This window comes from Chiloscyllium punctatum, chromosome 37 (genome assembly GCF_047496795.1).
Source record: "Chiloscyllium punctatum isolate Juve2018m chromosome 37, sChiPun1.3, whole genome shotgun sequence".
NCBI lineage: Eukaryota > Metazoa > Chordata > Chondrichthyes > Orectolobiformes > Hemiscylliidae > Chiloscyllium > Chiloscyllium punctatum.
Window position 1 is genome coordinate 12,712,868 of NC_092775.1, and position 15,888 is coordinate 12,728,755.

Here is a 15,888-nt window from a genome sequence, read left to right on the forward strand (position 1 = left end):
TTTTTAAACAACAATCCAAATTTTGTCCGTCTCCTTACATTTGCCTCATGGTGCCTCGATGCATTTATATGTCACCTTGGGATGCTGTTTAGATTGAAGGTACTATGTAAACGTCAGTTATTGCTCTCTTTGTCAAATGCAGAAGTGTTTTTACCAAGCTCCTCTTGTTACGCCCAGTGTTGTAGGAATCAGCTCTTTGGTTAAGCCCCACACATGGCTTTGAAAGATCGAGGAAGCTCCCAGTTCACAGAGGAGGAACCTAGGTGTATTTATCAAATTCCCTTTTGAAAAGTATTGTTCCACCTTGTTCTCAGGCAGTGTATCACAGGCTGTAATTAGGAAGATTGAGTGAGTGTGGCACTGGAAAAGGCACAGCAGGTCAGGCAGCGTCGGAGGAGCAAGAGAGTCAACGTTTCAGGCAGGACCCTTCATCAGTCCTCCTGCTTCTCGGATGCTGCCTGACCTGATATGTGGCTTTTTCCAGCGCCACACTTTATTGATTCTGACTCTCCAGCCTCTGCAGATCTCACTATCTCCGAGATGTAGGCCTGAGTTAAGGAGGAACTTCTTCGCCCAAAGGGTTGTCAATCTGTGGAATTCCCTGCCCAGTGAAGCAGCTGAGGCTGCCTCGTTGGATGTTATTAAGGTAAAGATCGATAGATTTTTGAACAGTAAAGGAAGTAAGGGGTATGGTGAGCATCAATGAGGCCCTGAAAAGATCAGCCATTGAAAGGCAGAGGAGGCTCGATGGGCCAAATGGCCTGCTCTTGCTCCTATTTCTTATGTAACAACTCTCTGAAACCTCTTACCGTCCATCTCTGAACTTCTATTGATAATTACCTTCGATCCCCGCTGTCAGTGGAAACAGTTCCTTCCCATTTATTCTCGTCAGAGCCCCCTGATGAATTTTGAGCACCTGCTTGTTCTCATTCAGCTGTATGTCTGTTCCTTCCCCACCCCACCCTGTGTTCAGAGGAGGCAGTGAACGAGGTCAAACGCCAGGCCGTGTCACAGTTACAGAAGGCGGTAACCGAGGCCGAGCAGAAAGCGTATGAGATGATAACGGCGGAGAGGGCCAAGATGGAGCAGAAGATAGCAGATGCCAAGCGGCAAGCAGCTGAAGATGCTTTCACCGTCATCAATGAGCAGGAAGACACCAGCGAGGTAGGCTACCCTCTCATATCCTTCCTGGGACCACGCGCACGTTGGTGCCAGGGTGAGCATTCGCGAATCCTCTTTTGGCCGACACTTGATTGTTTCAAGACTCAGTAGCCCAAGTGTAGAGTTGAATCTTGTGAGCGTGATAGGTCTGTGACCTGGACCTCACACCACACTGTGCCATCCAGCTCGGCTAGTTCATGCTGGTCTCAACTATGTCAGGGGCTTGAGGGCACAACTGGAGCAAATATATCAGCCAAGACTTCCCGATCCTGATCATTGGCCCATGTACGTGCCTCCATGGTCAGAAGTCACCACACCTTCCGTTATAGTCCAACAGGTTTATTTGAAAGCTTTCGGAGCGCTGCACCTTCATCAGGTGAAGCCTGGCATGACGTCTGACCTTGTCCACCTCAGTACAACATCAGCGCCTCCACCCCATGAGGTGAGAACAGAGTTGTAGTTGACTAACCCAGCAGCACCCGTGGGCTTCACCCATGGCAAGAAAACACAGTTTGAGCTGGGCAGGATGTGAATGTCACTGGCCAGGCCAGCATTTATTGCCCATCTCTACTTGCCCAGAGAGTGGATGATTAAGTATCTAACCATTGCCCCATGTCATCTTCATCACTGAATCCCCTCACAATTAGTTTCCAGTGCATTACCATTGACCAGAAACTAAGGTGGATTCATCACTGTAAATCCAGAGGGCAATCAGCCACATTAGTGTGGATCTGGAGTCACATGTAGACCAGACCAGGTAAGGATGGCAGTTTCCTTCCCTAAAGGACATTAGTGAACCAGATGGGATTTCTCTGACCATCAACGATAGCTTCATATTCATCATTAGACTCCTAATTGTTTTTGTAAAATTTCTTTATCCATTTAATTTTTTTTATATTGAATTCAAATTCCATCAGCTGCCATGGCAGGATTTGAACCAGAACCCCACCCCGAACATTACCAGGGTCTCTGGATTAATACTCTGGTGATCATACAACTACACCATCACCTCATTTCCCATATTCCCTCTCTTCAAATTAATTTATAAAATTTTATTCAGATTAATGTCCATACAAAATATTGTTTAATAACAGTCTGTACTGTTCTATGTTCTATGACCTTTAACCCTGATATCATAGAGTCATACAGCACAGAACCAGACCATTTAGTCCAACTTGTCCACGCTGACCAAGTTCCCTGAACTGAACTAGTCCCATTTGCTTGTGTTTGGCCTGTTTCCTTCTCAACTTTTCCTGTCTACATACTCTGTCATAGAGGTTTACAACATGGTAACAAGTCTTCCCACCCAACTTATGGACTCATAGAATCCCTGCAGTGTAGAAGCAGGCCATTCAGCCCATCGGGCACGCACTAACCTTCTGAAGAGCAACCCACCCGGACACACTTCCCACCCCTATTCCTGTAACCCTGCATTTCCCATGGATAGTCCCCTAAGCCTGCAGATGCCTGCAATTCAGCGTGGCCAATCCATCTAATCTTTGGACTGTGGGAGGAAATCCGAGCACCCAGAGGAAACCCAAACTTATGCAAGCTCTACATAGACTGTCGTCCAAGGGTGGAATTGAACCCGGGTCCCTGGTGCAATGAGGCAGCAGCGCTAACCACTGAGCCACCGCGCTTCACTTGTCCGAATGTCTTGTAAATGTTGTAACCGTACTGCTTCGTGTTGTTGTTGTTGCCAGAGTTGCTGGAACTGCGGGCGCAAGGCCAGCGAGACCTGCAGCGGCTGCAATGCGGCCCGTTACTGCGGCTCCTTTTGCCAGCACAAAGATTGGGAAAAGCACCACCGCATCTGCGGCCAGAACCTGCACGCTCAGGCCAAAGTGGTGCCCACAGGAGGCTCTGGTCCAAAGGCCGCCAAAGGCGAGAAGAGCCCAGCTCTGGAGAAGGCACCCCCGTCCACCGTGACTTCCAGATCGGCCACACCGGCTGCTCCAGATGCCAGTGTGCAGTAACGTGACCTCTGACCTCCCCCACCACCCCCCACCCCACCACCCCCACGTCAAATGGAGACATTGGAATTGAAACTCCCACCTGGGGCCACAGTTCGATATCAGGTGTAGACCTCAGTTTTTAAAGATACCCTTTTCTTTCCTTTTAATGTTCAAAAAAAAGACATAATTGAGGGGGAGACAATTCGGGCTCAAGGCTCCTCTTGAGAGCTTCGACTGATATGTAGGCCAGCAAAAAAAATAAAATCACAGAAGCAAAATCTACAGTCGGACTCCTGGCAACAGAGGAAGCAGGCTGCTGTATCCATGGGCCAGAAACACTGCCATTTATGAGATGACTGCAGAAATATTTTGGACTGGGACATGAACGTCCTCCTGTATGTCTCTCCCCACTCACTGCTGACTCCATAACAATCCTGCGTCTTGCTCTGCAGTCCGAAAAGAAAATGTAAACATTTACCTGTGCAATCAAAGTGGACGAGGAGTAACAATTCAGATCCTACTTACTCGAAACACTCTTTACCTCTTGGTTTAAAAAAAAAGGGACTCTTTCAAGAGATTAGAACTTATTCCTTCGAAGAGAAATGTCAAAAGAATGTGGTTTGTCGCTGGTTTTTGAAGGGGGTAAAGGGACTCTCTTTTGACTTGTATATCCCTTTTCGAAACGTGTGAAAGGAAATCTCCCGTCTTCCTGTCCCCACAAAAGATTTGTACACTGATTGCTCTTCCCTGACGCCATTCCGTTCCTATCCCAAGGAGACACTCCGGAAAGATCCAACGGTGGCTGATGACTGCTCTGGTGGTGTACTTGATGGGGAAGGAAGCAGGTGGCCTGGGTCGGCTTTGGTGTGTGTAAAACTGCTCTTCGTATGACTTTTTGTAACGACTGACCTCTCGAGACGTTACTCCTCACCTCCTTTGTGATCTCCCGAAAGCAAGTGGACAGTTTGTGTCACATGGTGACAAGCTCCAGACACACGCACACGCGCACACAAGGTTGTTTGTTGAAGTCCAATTTTACAAAAATAGAGTTGAAGTGAGAGAGTGTGTTTAGATGCTTCGCTGTCGGGGGTTTAGAAATCTGGAGGCCCACCTTGTATCTGGTTTTCCCTCCTATCTGGCTGTAGGCGGAGCTAGACATATACCTGACAAAATTAATGTTTTGCGCCAAAGAATGATACCCTTGGCAGGCGTTTCTGAACTAACAATGATATCTACCTTTTTGGTACGTGTTTAGTAACTGGCCATTGGTGGAGGGTCTGCTGCTGATCCCAAAAGGTCAGAAGGAAACACAAGACAAGGGATTCAGTGCAGCTTTTGCTGGGAAATTGGTGGCTCCTCAAATACTCAAGCTGGCCAAAGGATCCCTCCACTCTTCGGTCGCCCCGAGCAACACCGCCCTTCTCCTCTTCTCTACACCCCCCCCCCCCCCCCGCCCCCCCCAGCCCAACAAACCAACAAATGACCATACTGATTGAGGCCTACTATTCTAGCAGCAAAAACACAAAGCGAATCAAGGCCGTCTGAACGTTTCAGAGTTTAGAGAGCAGCTCAAATGAGCCAACCTCAAGTTGGGCTCCTGCAGCTGTTTGTTAAAAAAAACGACGGGTTTCGGGAAAATGGTGCGAATTCTTCAATTTTGCGTCTTTGTGCCACATTCTCCCCACCGCCCCCCCACATTACAGGCCATTCCCCACTTCTCTCTGATAGGTTTGCCACCATCCCAGCCCCCATTCTCGCAGGTCTGCCAGCCCTTCCCCTTCCCTTTCCCCCTTGCGCTCTTTCACTTCTCGCTGGGAGGGTCCTGGTGGTGTTATGGCCAAGAAACGGTGTCCCTGTGGGAAAGGATTTGGCGACCTCTCAATGAAGGTACAGGATTGAAGACACACCACTTTAAATATTAATCCCCATGTCTAGTAATCGGGGGAGCAGAGATGAAGAGAGGCAGCCATCAACCAGCTTTTGTGACGCTGACCCTCAGTGACTTTGAATGACTTGAGAAGTAAAGAATCTGGCCCACGATTGATAAACCTGGTCACAAGGAACATTGTAGATTGGGGTGAGGCAGCCCACTGTTTCTAAGGCTCCTCTATCACTCAGAGTTGAGGTGTTCTGGGAACACTATCTGGATTCTGTGGTAGCCGTGCAGGTGTTCCACTGTCTTAAAGTCACACTGTTGTTTCCAAAGCGTAATTCATTCAATGCTGTCTGATTGTGGAATCCATTTCGCCACAAACCAGAATTTGTGTTGCTACAGATGCACTGTTCCAACTTGCTTTCTGCTTATTGGTCTGGTACCAACCAGCCAGATTGCAAACCTCAAATGGCTGGTGGCACTTTCTGCTTCAGGTACCCTGCTCCACTGTCTACAATGCTGACAGTGTCCAGAATCCAACTGATAATCAGACTGCTGTTTCAGCATCAAACCCTAATCTCCCAGAAGAACCATTCAAACCTGCCCAGCTATACTTTCCTCTCCATTTTCTACAACTGCTGTTGTTCCTAGCTTCCACTGAACCAGTGTCCACCTGATGCACTGTACAGTCTCTAGTATATGAGCAAAGTCAAAGGGGATCAGTTACTGGCTTTATGCAGCTGGACACTATGATTGTCTCTCCTTTGTTTTTCATTTTTGCAGATAGACGTACCATTTTGCTGGTGGTTGACTATTGGCAAATTATACCATGTGGTGAATGGAAGCTTAGAAAGATACAGGGACAGTCATCTCATTTAACTTATGAGAGCTAGGAGACAACCAGTTGATGGGTCAGACTGCAGTACCCACTCAGAAATAGGCAACTGGGAGCGATTTAAGAGACTAAGACATTTTTGAGGGGTTCAGGTAACACCTGAGTGTTTTTATTAATAGCTAGTTCTCCATATAATTGCTGTCCCACTGTTTATCTAATTGCAAAATGGTTCAAAGTGTGTGGTATTTTTGGACAAATTAGTGTATCCAGGAAGATGAGTTACAGGGTTTTGTTGGCTTTAGCATCGCTCTGTGTCTTACAAAGCGATGATCCTCTGAAGGGCTCAAGCAGCACATTGAACAGCAGGGATTGGGCTGTGGAACTTTTCCAATGTTATTTCAAACCGAAGTGTGACTCCCTCAGTCCTGAATGTGTGTTCTTTAAATAAATAATGCTGCATTTCTGAGATACCACGAGGCGGTAGAACTGAAAGGTCAAATTGCAGGGTTTGTGTCAAGATAAGAGTTTGCCCACCATGACCTTGTGATTGCTCCCCATAAGATTGAGGGGTATTTGACTGTTGTTCATCTCTTAGGCTTGCGGATGCCCAGCTTGTCAGCGATTATGTTCCATTTTGTAACAAAAAATAATCCTGATGTGTTGAGGTGGAGCCCAAGGCGTGACCTTAAAGTAGCCAACATGGCTTACATATATTCCTGGTGGTTTCAACCCCTGCCTTTGACTTCCCTGATTTTGCCTTCCCCCCCCCCCCCCAACCCCCAACATCCTCACCCCCAATACTCAAAAAGTACTGAAAGAAAATTGAGGATGGGAAACTGTTTCAGTAGTGCCCCCTCCCCCTGTGATTCCAGGAATACCCTAGAAGTTGATTCTCGATTCCAGAGGGATTTGGAGTGTTGGCAGCACCCATGTGCCCTGCTGGGCTTATGTAAAGCAAAGCAGGATTGTTCTGCTACAGTCTGTGTCATAGAGCATGAGGAAGTGAACACTGCAGATGCTGGAGATCAGAGCCAAGAGTGCAGTGCTGGAAAAGCACAGCAGGTCAGGCAGCATCTGAGGAACAGGATCATATAGCGCCGAGTGACAGATTACAGATTAATGGTAAACTGGTTTTCTTCATGAGCATGGGAGAAATGTTGCCCTTTAGTCCACTGCATGATCTGACCCTCTTTAGTACAGCGAGGTTAAAGGTTAGTCTGGCATTTGAAGGTTTACCTCCCAGGGTCTGCTATACCCATGAGCTGACAGAACAGAAAAGTGTAACAGAAACCCAGGGAGAGCTATTCATATCGCCATCAACCATAAGACTGTAAGTAGACCCATTCAGACCATCAAGTCTTCATCACCAATCAGTGATATCATATCTGATTTCATAATCATTCACTCCACTTTCCTGCCTCTTCCCCATAACAATTCATTCCCTCACCTATTAAAAACCTGTCTCTCTCAGTCTTGAATATACTCAGTGACCCAGCCTCACCAGGCTCCCGTGGTGAAGAATTCCACATATTCACAAACTTCTGAGGGAAGAACTGGCTGCTCCCCTCTGTCTTAAACATGCAATCCTTCATTGAGATTATGCCCTCTGGTTCGAGACTCTCCCACAAGGGGTCACAAAGTTTCCGCTCACTCTTGCCAACTCTGCTTGAGCGCATCCTGGAGAATTCATCACATGACCTCTTGGCACCCAATATCCTTCCCTTATGTTGATGCCATTGACTGTACAACAAGTCCGTTCCCATGGTACACTGCCTGCCCATTCCAAGTGGAAAGCACAGAAGAGTCTCCATTTGCCAATTTGATTCAATCTTTCAATTTCATTTGCCCCAACTTTAATTCTGTGATTTTAAAATAGTAGTCCTCACAGAAATGAAGAAAAGCATACCAAAGTTTTCAGTGTCTCCTTCTGTTACTCAAAGCGGTGTGCTGGAGAAAAGTCTACAATTCCTGGTGAATTGGCAACCACACAAGCAAGTAGCAAACTGGCAAGTGAGCAGGGTACGGACTGAAATACACGATGTCACCACCTTACAGTGCCAGATACCATTGTGCACTGTGCCGTAGCTTTAATGTACAATCGCGTTTACTATCTGCTACATTGAGAGCAATCGCTGCCTGAAGACCTTAATCAATGTCTAAGTTGAACGGGTGAAAATGTATTGCTCCGCCATTGTGTGTGATGTCCCTGCTCCCCCCTTTTGATAATCAATGATGTCTGTCCATTTCCCCACTCCCCATCCTATCCTGTGTTTTAACTCGCAGTTTCTATTTTGCTAAGCACAATTCATCCCCTTTCTTTCTAAGATAGAAATTAAAACTCCAGCTCCCTGCTCACAAGAAATGGAGAGTGTAAGAACAGCTATTTTTGATTCCCTTTTCTTGGCACAGTTTCTTTTCAGGACTTGGGAGCCTTCGTTTCCCCCTTCTCGATTCCCTTGACTTCTAAACGCGAAGCGACGTTTGCCTGCCGAGGACAGAGATTTCGCTGAAACCAAGCACAAAAGGGTATCCCAAACTTTGATCGGATTGGAAGCGAACAGTTAGAGCTGCACAACTCTTGTGTGTCCACCAAAATGAGAACTGAACCAAATTATCATCCTCTACAACCAAACTGTCCAAGCCAAACTCTCTCTCTCTTCGGCTTACCGAAAGTCGAGGGGAGGTTGCCTAATGTGCTAGGCCAACAACCAAAACCTCATAGTTCAGGATTCATTACAAAAACAAAACAAAACTGATTGATCTAATCCCTCTGTTCAGCTGTGTGTCTCTGTAAGTGAATGAGAAGTACAGTGTGTTTGTTTCATTTGTGACCAGTTAATGTGAAGGATTGTAGTATTGGCGTCAGTGTAAGCAGTCCTTAAAGGTCTGCCCTTTTTGTTCTGTGAAGCTGTCGTGTTGTGATTACTGAATTCTTTATCTTCTTTTGGGTTTCTTTTAAATGTTTTTTTTATTTAAGAAGAATTTGTGTATGCAACTGATATGTGGCAATTTAAGCCCTGCCAGTTCTTTAAAAAAAAATGTTCTGTGTCATTGGCTTGTGCTACAGTCGATTTAATCGCCTATTTTCTGATTGTAATCAGGTTGAATTAACTCCTGTCTTCCTGTGCACTCAGGGCCTGTCAGGTGAACTTGTCATGAAAGCGTCGGCATAGCTTCTTGCAACAGTTTGTCTCCCCTCTCCAAAAGATAATCCCTGTGTCATTGTCTCTCTTTAACATTCTACACACCGACTGACCGACTCCTTCAAGGTGTAATCCATCTTTCATTTAATTCCTCTTTCTTGTAGCCCCCAAGGAAAGGAACACCGAGATAACAGCTAGCTGTTTATTCTGGAATCTTCTCAGGCACAGACTGGTGAGGTGGGGTCAGGAGAAGTGAAATTCCATTGTTATTGACTTAAGGGCATTTAGAAATAGATGTTTGAATTACAATGAGATCTCTTCTAGTCACTTTTTGGCTTCTGATAATGATACTTCCATCCATTATAAATAGGTAAAGGGCCAGTCTTATTGAAGACACCACCAGATTGCTGAAACCCATGGGTACACATTTTTATTTTCATTCAATGTGAGCTTTGCCAATCAGGCCATCTTTAATGCCCATTGAGAAGTCAATGATAAGCCATTATTTTGAATACAACCACATGCCTCGTTCAGAGTTAAGCCCTTCATGTGGATCTGGAGTCACATGTAGGCCAAGCCAAGTGGCGATGGTAGATTTTCTTCTCTAAAGCAAATTACTGAACCAGCAGTCAGTTAGTTTCATGTTCACTAGGACCATTCCTATTAGTTATTTTTAATTCCAGATTTTTATTACATGAGTCAAATTTAATTTGCACAACTGCCATGGTGGGACTTGTACTCATCTAACGTTAGTGGATGATAGTCTACACTACACTACCACCCGGTATTTCTCAAACAGATTGCTGTAAATGCCGTGAAGGATCTCCAGGAGAGGAGAGGACATAGCTGGGACCACAGGAACTGCTTCATATTTTAAAACTTCTCTCCCACTTTAATCCTTTCCCCTTCAACACTGCTCCCTTTAGTTGATCTATGAACTAGACAGTTCAAGGTGTGGATTCCAGAGGGTTCTGCCCTACCATCAGGGAGAGGACTCTGTTTTCAGTGGAATTTAATAAAAGTATCATGAGGAAGAGAGAACCTTTCCCATGTCTCAATAACAGAAGAGGAACACAGGAAATATGCCTATGGCTATTTCCATGGCTAGTTTTTCCCTGGAACAGTCATCAGTCTGTCACCAGGGTCTATAGCTTGAGGGATGCTTCTCTGCATCAATTGCTTCCTGCTCTTAATGCCTGCCATATGGTTATTGGAAGGAGACTGGGCACTATGTAAAACATACAATGCTGGGTCAGTCTTCCTTCAACACCTCTCCTGATTCGTTTCTATAAACTTGAAGTAGGAAAGATGGACAGCAATTGGGTTGATTCAATATTGCCTCTTTTACTGTGCAACCAAATCCAACAGGGAACCAAGGAGACATTTCCTCACTCTCCACGATTGGTTAGAATGTGGAATTCCACAGGAAGGACTTGAGGCAAATGAATTTGATGCTTTCAACAGGAAACTAGATGAGGACATGAAAGGAAAAGGAGTAGAAAGTAAGACTGAGGTGGGGCGGGTGTTAATGGGAATGCAATCACAATAAGTCTAAACACCAGCTTAGTGCAGTTGGAATGAATGTCCTGTTTCTGCGCTGTATTTACTATTGTCCAAAGCCATATTTATCGCTTCTGTTCCCACCTCTTTCCCAAATGTTGATCTCTTCAGCTTTTGACACATAGGCGTAGATGTTTTTTCTTAAAAGGCTAACATGACAACTATAGCTAAGCCCCTGTAGGCCAAGTCAATGTGAGCAATACTAACAAAAAACATTCTTCCATTAAGTCACATTGACTAATCTTTGTATCCTCCCCAAACCCCACAACATGATGGAAGTTTCAGGAACTTTTTAACCTGACAACAGCTATCCTCTCCCGAGGGAAAACCACAGAGCGTTTCCTTTCTGCTTTTTCCTCAGAGGTGTATGAATTTTACGCTGGTATAACGTGAAGAATTAATCAGCCTGTGGTTTGGTGACTTTGTTGTCCCAAATTGTGCAATATGTAATTACAGGTTGTACAAAATTAATTTCTGGTTTCTCAAGTTTTTTTTTCTTTCAATTTCCATCCTCTTCCAATCCATGAATCATATCAATACAATCTGGATTTTCAGAATAAAAATATAAGATTCGCAAATTAACCTGACTAACTGGATGGTCAGCTGGCCATTCTCCACTGCACTTCCTGCCCAGATATCTTACCATGAGTTTTAATCAGTGCCAGAACTCCAAAGCGTTTGCCAATTCTCAAAGCTCCCCCCATCCTAAAAACAAGCTAAAATACAAATTGGTGCCAATGAAATGTGATCAAATGATTGAAACATAAGTAATGTTGACAGTTCTGCTGAGTGACCTGGTTATGCCAGGGAGTAGGGTGAAGCTGGTAGCATCATTGGCTGTAGTAGAGCCTCGAACTACAACCCTGGGGAGAATGGAGTTTGACCATTGAGCGATATTCACATCTTTATCGCAAAAACTAAATCAGATTTAGGTTTTGATATCAGCTTTTTAATTTTGGTAGTGGGCATGAGTGATTTGTGAACTCTGCAGCCATACACAATTCGATCTTGACCCCATGCAATGGCATCCAGTCAGGAGCCTGTTTTATATAGTTCCCTTTTGTTGTTTCCAATACTTTTCAACAGTTGTAAAATGGACTGCCTGTTGCACATGCTTTCAAAGTGAAGATCCGGCCTCATAGAGAGCGTATAATAAATCTCTGGTGATAGTGTAGTTGTGCTATCCTCAGGATTTTGATTGCCTTTTCTTCCACACCACTCCTTACCCCTCCCATCCCACCCTCTTACAGTCAGTCACCACATGCCCCTTAAGGACTCCCTGTGCCACATTGCAATAGACACTTCTAGCAGCTGTCTCCCATTCCTGTTAACCTCAAGCTACCTCTCCCAGCTATCAGTCAACTGAGCTTGTGAGCACATGGGCAGAGAAAGAACACATTAGCTCTGCCAGTTTGTGGCATAGCTTATTGCTGCTTAGTTCCCTAAGGACGCGTTTGTTATCATTTCAATCTGCAATAAAAAATATCCAACTGTGTATCCCGGCAACTAGTCAGATGAAGTAAAATCAGAGAATCCCTACCGTGCTGATAGATACACTCAGCTCATTCAGTCAGCACCAACCATCCAAAGAGCATCCCACCCTATACCCATACCATAGTTAACCCACCACTCCCTGCCCAAGTAACTTTGATGTGTGGGGAAACCTGCTTAGCCAAGTGAAATAGTCCTGTACAGAAGGCCATTTGACAAATGTGCCTGTTCCAGCTCTTTGTAAGAGCCATCCAATTCTCCGACTTTTCCCTTCGCTCTGAAACAATTTCCCGTTCAATATTCGGTTTCTGTATCCAGTTCCCTTGTGTGGAATCCAGGTGTTTGTGACATTCTAAGTCATGGTCACTACTGATTCTAAGGTGAATTAAATAAGAGTCATTGTTAACACCAATGTGTCTGCAGAAAGCGTTACAGATCAGAACTGTCAGCATCGAGAAGCTGTGGTCTCAGACTTCTGGCAAGGAAGAGCGGGGAGGTAATTGATTGCAAGTTTACTCTTGGCCCTCAAATTCATGAGAAACCAAAACTTAATTTGATCTGAGCTGTTCCCTGAGTCGAAGGGACGGTGGTTAACCTGTAGGGAAGGTACTTTCAACATAAAGGAAAGCCAAAATCTGGTTTGTATGTGTTTGCCCATTGCAATCGTCTGTGTGACCTGCTCATCAGGATCCAGTAAAAGGAAAACTTTGCCCATGTTCACCCCTTGCAGCAGGTGCTGTCTCTGAAGATGGAGATGGCCATTCTAAAATATCAAGAGTCATACCAAACTCGAAACATTCACTTACCTTCTCTCTTCACAGATACTGCCAGACCTGCTGTATTTCTCCAGCTCCATGCTGTTCTTATTTCAGATCTCCAGACTTTGTAGTATTTTGATTTTATTCTAAGACACCAGCGCCTTGTCCCACTGACAAGAAAGGGATAAAACCTCCAGTGTAAGCAAGCTACAAACTGGATGAGGAGAGTGGGCAGTACATTATGTTGGAAGTACAGTTCTATATCTAGCTTCTTTTAAAGCAGTGGCTAACTATTGAAGATTAGCAATGGACCTTTGTGTCTTTGTTACTTTCAATGCAGTGCTTCTTTGAATCGGGTATTGTATTTTTTTCTCTCTCTCTCTGTTGTATATGTAAATAAATATTTGTAAAAATTTGAAGTGTTTTGTGGCCTTCTGTGCAGTTGCATTCCTATTTATATACCCATCCAAATGCCTTTTAAATGTTGCAATTGTACCAACTGTGTGGCTGAAAATGTTCATTCTCAGGATTGACGTAAACACCACCCACTATGATGATGTTATATGGACTTGCAGGCGGAACAGCTTAGGCTCTCATGGGAGATCTGGATGGGTATATGAATAGGAAGGGTTTGGAGGGATATGGGCCGGGTGCTGGCAGGTGGGACTAGATTGGGTTGGGATATCTGGTCAGCATGGACAAGTTGGACCGAAGGGTGCTGTACATCTCTACGAATGAGACCCAACATCTGATCCTCCTCAAAGTATCTATAACAATGTGTTGTAGCAACGTAACCTGTAATTAATTGCTAATGTGCAATAAACCGTCTCTTGTTAATTATAATAAACTTCGAGGAAGACCAGGTAGTTGTTTTCCTTCACAACCCTTAGATCCCTACACTTAAATAGAATGGTGGCAGCAACTTCATTGTAAGTAGCTGCTGATGCAACACGGAAAGGCAGCAGATTTGATTTGACTGCCTATACTACATGGTGAGAAGCAGTGTGAGATCTTTAGATTCAGCGTTAAGTTGTCTGCTCATACAGCACAAGTCAGCAACAGAGAAAAGCTAAAGATTTAAGAACCCTCCAGAAGAAACTCCTGAAAGCCTTGGACTTATATTTCAAATTAAGAGTTAAGAAAATCATTGAAACAGCATGAATTCATAGAATAATTCAGTATCCATTGCAAACTTCATTAATGATCTTTATGGATTAGTGGGGGAAAATGTAACTGGTGACTTCCACTGAGAATTCGGGAGAGACCGAATTAACTTAGGTATTGTTGATGAGTCTTTGTCAGATTTATTACAGTCTTGAGAGAAAGCCATTCGGATGGTGAGTGAAGCAGAAGTGCAGAAGCAGCAACACAGATCAACCCTAAGAGGAAAAGATCAATTTTGGCACCGAGGAAAAACTATTGTGAGAACTAGTATGGTGGCAGGACAGACACTAGACACTAAAAATCCTTGTTAGCATTGCAAAGCAAAGATACCTCATCAGCTCAAACAATGCCCAGCTAATGAAAGTGAATGCTTTATCTGTCACACAAGTAGTCATTTTCAAAGAATGGTCAGAAGTGAGTCAAAGAATCATGAATTCTGACAGTGTGGAAAGAGGCCATTCGGCCCAATGATTCTGCACCAACCCTCTGAACAGCATCCCAGACTCTGCCCCCGTCCTCCTCTATCTACCCTATCCCTGTAACTACACATTTCCCAAGGATAACCCACTCAGCCTGCACATCGTTGGATTGGGAGGAAACTGGACCACCTGGTGGATATCCATGAGGAGAACATGCAAACTCAAGGCTGGGATGAAGCCCAGGTCCCTGATGCTGTGAGGCAGCCATGCTAACCACTGAGCCACAAAAACAGACTTGCACTAAAGCAGGAAATCAAATTGCTATCCGCACAAATAGTTTAACGCAACAGAAGAAAACATCAAAAATGAAACTCCAAACATTCTTATGAGAAATAGAAGATCCTGTTCTTATATTTCAGCAAGATAATATTAATGTCAATGGTCACTTTGTGAATTTCAGGTTAAGCACTGAGACCATCGTCAACGAGACTGTGAGATATTGATGTTAATAAAACGCTGTCTAACATATCAACAGTGCAACTGCATCCTCCAAGTTACAGAGCACTTAAGCTTGAAGCTGTGCTGCAAGGGACTCTCGCATACATGACAACAAACAGAAAATCTAAACATGCTTCATAACCAAGAATTCTCACTCAGGTAGAAAGACATACCTGACCTCAATCTGATTCAAAATATGGAAGAGGTAAAACAGCAAAAGTGAGGGGATTCCTTTAAACAGTAATGTTCTAAATTATTTAAAGGGATAAATGACGTGTAATAATAAAGACAGCATTATACTGAAGAAAGAACTAAGCCCTTATGTCTCTACCCACCCAGGAGGATTCCACATCCCTTAATTGAATTAGCTTTATTGACACATAGCTTAGTTGGCACATATACTCACATGAGTACAGTGAAAAGTTTAAAAGTCACCACTTACAGTGCCATCTCAAGTACAAATGTACCCAGGTACAGATTCTTGAGTACAACTTCTTTAGGAAAACAGATTAGAAAAATAAAGAAATAAAAAGTCCAACAATACAGACCTTCAAAACTACAAAATCATAGTACTAAATTAGAAACATAAACAAATAGAGAAATAAAAAGTCCAGAATAACAGCCCTTCCATGATAGTATAATAAAGAAAAGAGAAATTCAGAAAACAGAATTTAAGACAATGTCTACTTTGTCCATTTCATGGCTCTGGGCTCTCCCATCATTGGAATCCTGGCCAGACGCACCATGATGCTGAGGAAACACCGCAGGGAGACCTAGACCGACTGAAACCCCAACAGGGAGACCTAGACCGACTGAAACCCCAACAGGGAGACCTAGACCGACTGAAACCCCAACAGGGAGACCTAGACCGACTGAAACCCCAACAGGGAGACCTAGACCGACTGAAACCCCAACAGGGAGACCTAGACCGACTGAAACCCCAACAGGGAGACCCAGACCGACTGAAACCCCAACAGGGAGACCTAGACCGACTGAAACCCCAACAGGGAGACCTAGACCGACTGAAACCC

At 44.4% G+C, this 15,888-nt stretch overlaps 1 protein-coding gene across 9 annotated transcripts in view; it reads left to right on the plus strand.

The window, feature by feature from the left end:
* LOC140462871 (protein CBFA2T2-like) overlaps positions 1–13,191 on the plus strand; it is a 171,811-nt gene extending 158,620 nt beyond the window's left edge. For 7 of the 9 annotated variants that reach the window (XM_072556281.1, XM_072556278.1, XM_072556277.1 and 4 more), the window contains 2 exons: positions 974–1,164; positions 2,865–13,191. In XM_072556281.1, the coding sequence (XP_072412382.1) occupies positions 974–1,164; positions 2,865–3,137 (464 nt within the window). In that variant the 3' untranslated portion in view covers positions 3,138–13,191. The remainder of the gene's footprint in view (positions 1–973; positions 1,165–2,864) is intronic. The other 2 variants (XR_011954550.1, XM_072556282.1) reach the window with 2 other exon arrangements.
* Positions 13,192–15,888: the final 2,697 nt, after the last annotated feature.